The following is a 1,220-nucleotide window of genomic DNA, read 5'->3' as shown; positions in this document are numbered from 1 at the left end:
TTTACATACTCCTCAATTTAATTGAGTTTTTTTCACATTTTGATCAATTGTCTTAAGGCAATAGTTTGAAGAACTTTGTGATATTCATTTGCTTGGGTTTTTTTAAAAGCAACTCAAGGCTTTTGTTCCAGAGGCAATTTTATTGATATAAGAAAGTTTGCTGATTTGTCGTTATTAAAATTTCTCTAAAATTTTTCAAAATAAATATCACGTTTTTAGTGCTTGTTGAATTTTTTTACCCAATATTTTCAAATCGGTTCTAGTCGAGAGGTCAATTTACGATTTATGCCATTCCTAAATTTCACTTGATTCTATCTATTCGAAATAAATTTTAGTTCAAGTTGTAATAAGATCTATTTCACTCAAACCAATTAACCAATTAAGTTTTTTTATTCCTTGATCATCCAAATATTATATGACGAATTGCAATACTGTCACTACGAGCAAATAATTTCTTGTTTATCAGTTAGAATTTAATTTCCAATAAAAAAACTCCAAATATTAGTAAATATTAAAAATATTAAAAGCTAGGCATTTTTGTCAACACATTTTATATTATTTTCATATTATCTTTACTGCTAGTATAAAATGTGCAATACTCGTCCATTTATTACTCCCATTAATTAAAATAAATTTTAATTAAAATATTAAACGTTGGGAAAAAAACTTTTACGTCAGCTGAACGCATATAACCACTCTGAACTTTTAATTGGCAATATTTTAAAATTATTTATAACATAATAAAACCATGAGCACTACTACTTTAGATAATTAGATTTTTATCTCGTATGCTAAAAATGTATATCAGGAATACAATTGCAATTTATAAAATTTTATTATCTTGTAAAAAGCTATATCAGTTGAAGGTTTTGGACGAATTATCAGATGAAATATAATTATCATTTATACTAAAATTATTTATATTTTTAAGAGATTTTTGGATACTTCTTTAGTATTCGTATTCTACTAAAAAACCTTTCAAATGATACCCCACATGCCATAAAATACTATTAAAATTTTTGAAGTAAAACTTCTTTAGACTCTTCTGCTACAAATTCGCAAACAGTGTATATTTTGTGGACAAATCACATAGTTATTAGTATTCGCTACAAAAGTTTTACAGCTCACATATTTAAAAAAAAATCTGTTATTTTATAGTTACTAGTTCTATTCTTCGAAGAATTTTGCTTAATGTACATTCTTCCTAGAATTATTCAATT

At 25.0% G+C, this 1,220-nt stretch overlaps 1 protein-coding gene across 1 annotated transcript in view; it reads left to right on the top strand.

Moving 5' to 3' along the window:
* LOC113386496 (zinc finger SWIM domain-containing protein 8-like) overlaps positions 1 to 970 on the top strand; it is a 16,186-nt gene extending 15,216 nt beyond the window's left edge. Inside the window, exon 8 of the mRNA XM_026624276.1 lies at positions 932 to 970. Within this exon, the coding sequence (XP_026480061.1) occupies positions 932 to 970 (39 nt within the window). The remainder of the gene's footprint in view (positions 1 to 931) is intronic.
* Positions 971 to 1,220: the final 250 nt, after the last annotated feature.

This window comes from Ctenocephalides felis, unplaced genomic scaffold (assembly GCF_003426905.1).
Source record: "Ctenocephalides felis isolate EL2017-DRISC unplaced genomic scaffold, ASM342690v1 CF-g0.4_SCAFFOLD_03571, whole genome shotgun sequence".
Classification (NCBI taxonomy): Eukaryota; Metazoa; Arthropoda; class Insecta; order Siphonaptera; family Pulicidae; genus Ctenocephalides; species Ctenocephalides felis.
The sequence above is the reverse complement of the archived record's forward strand: the minus strand, read 5'-3'. Positions and strand labels throughout refer to the sequence as shown.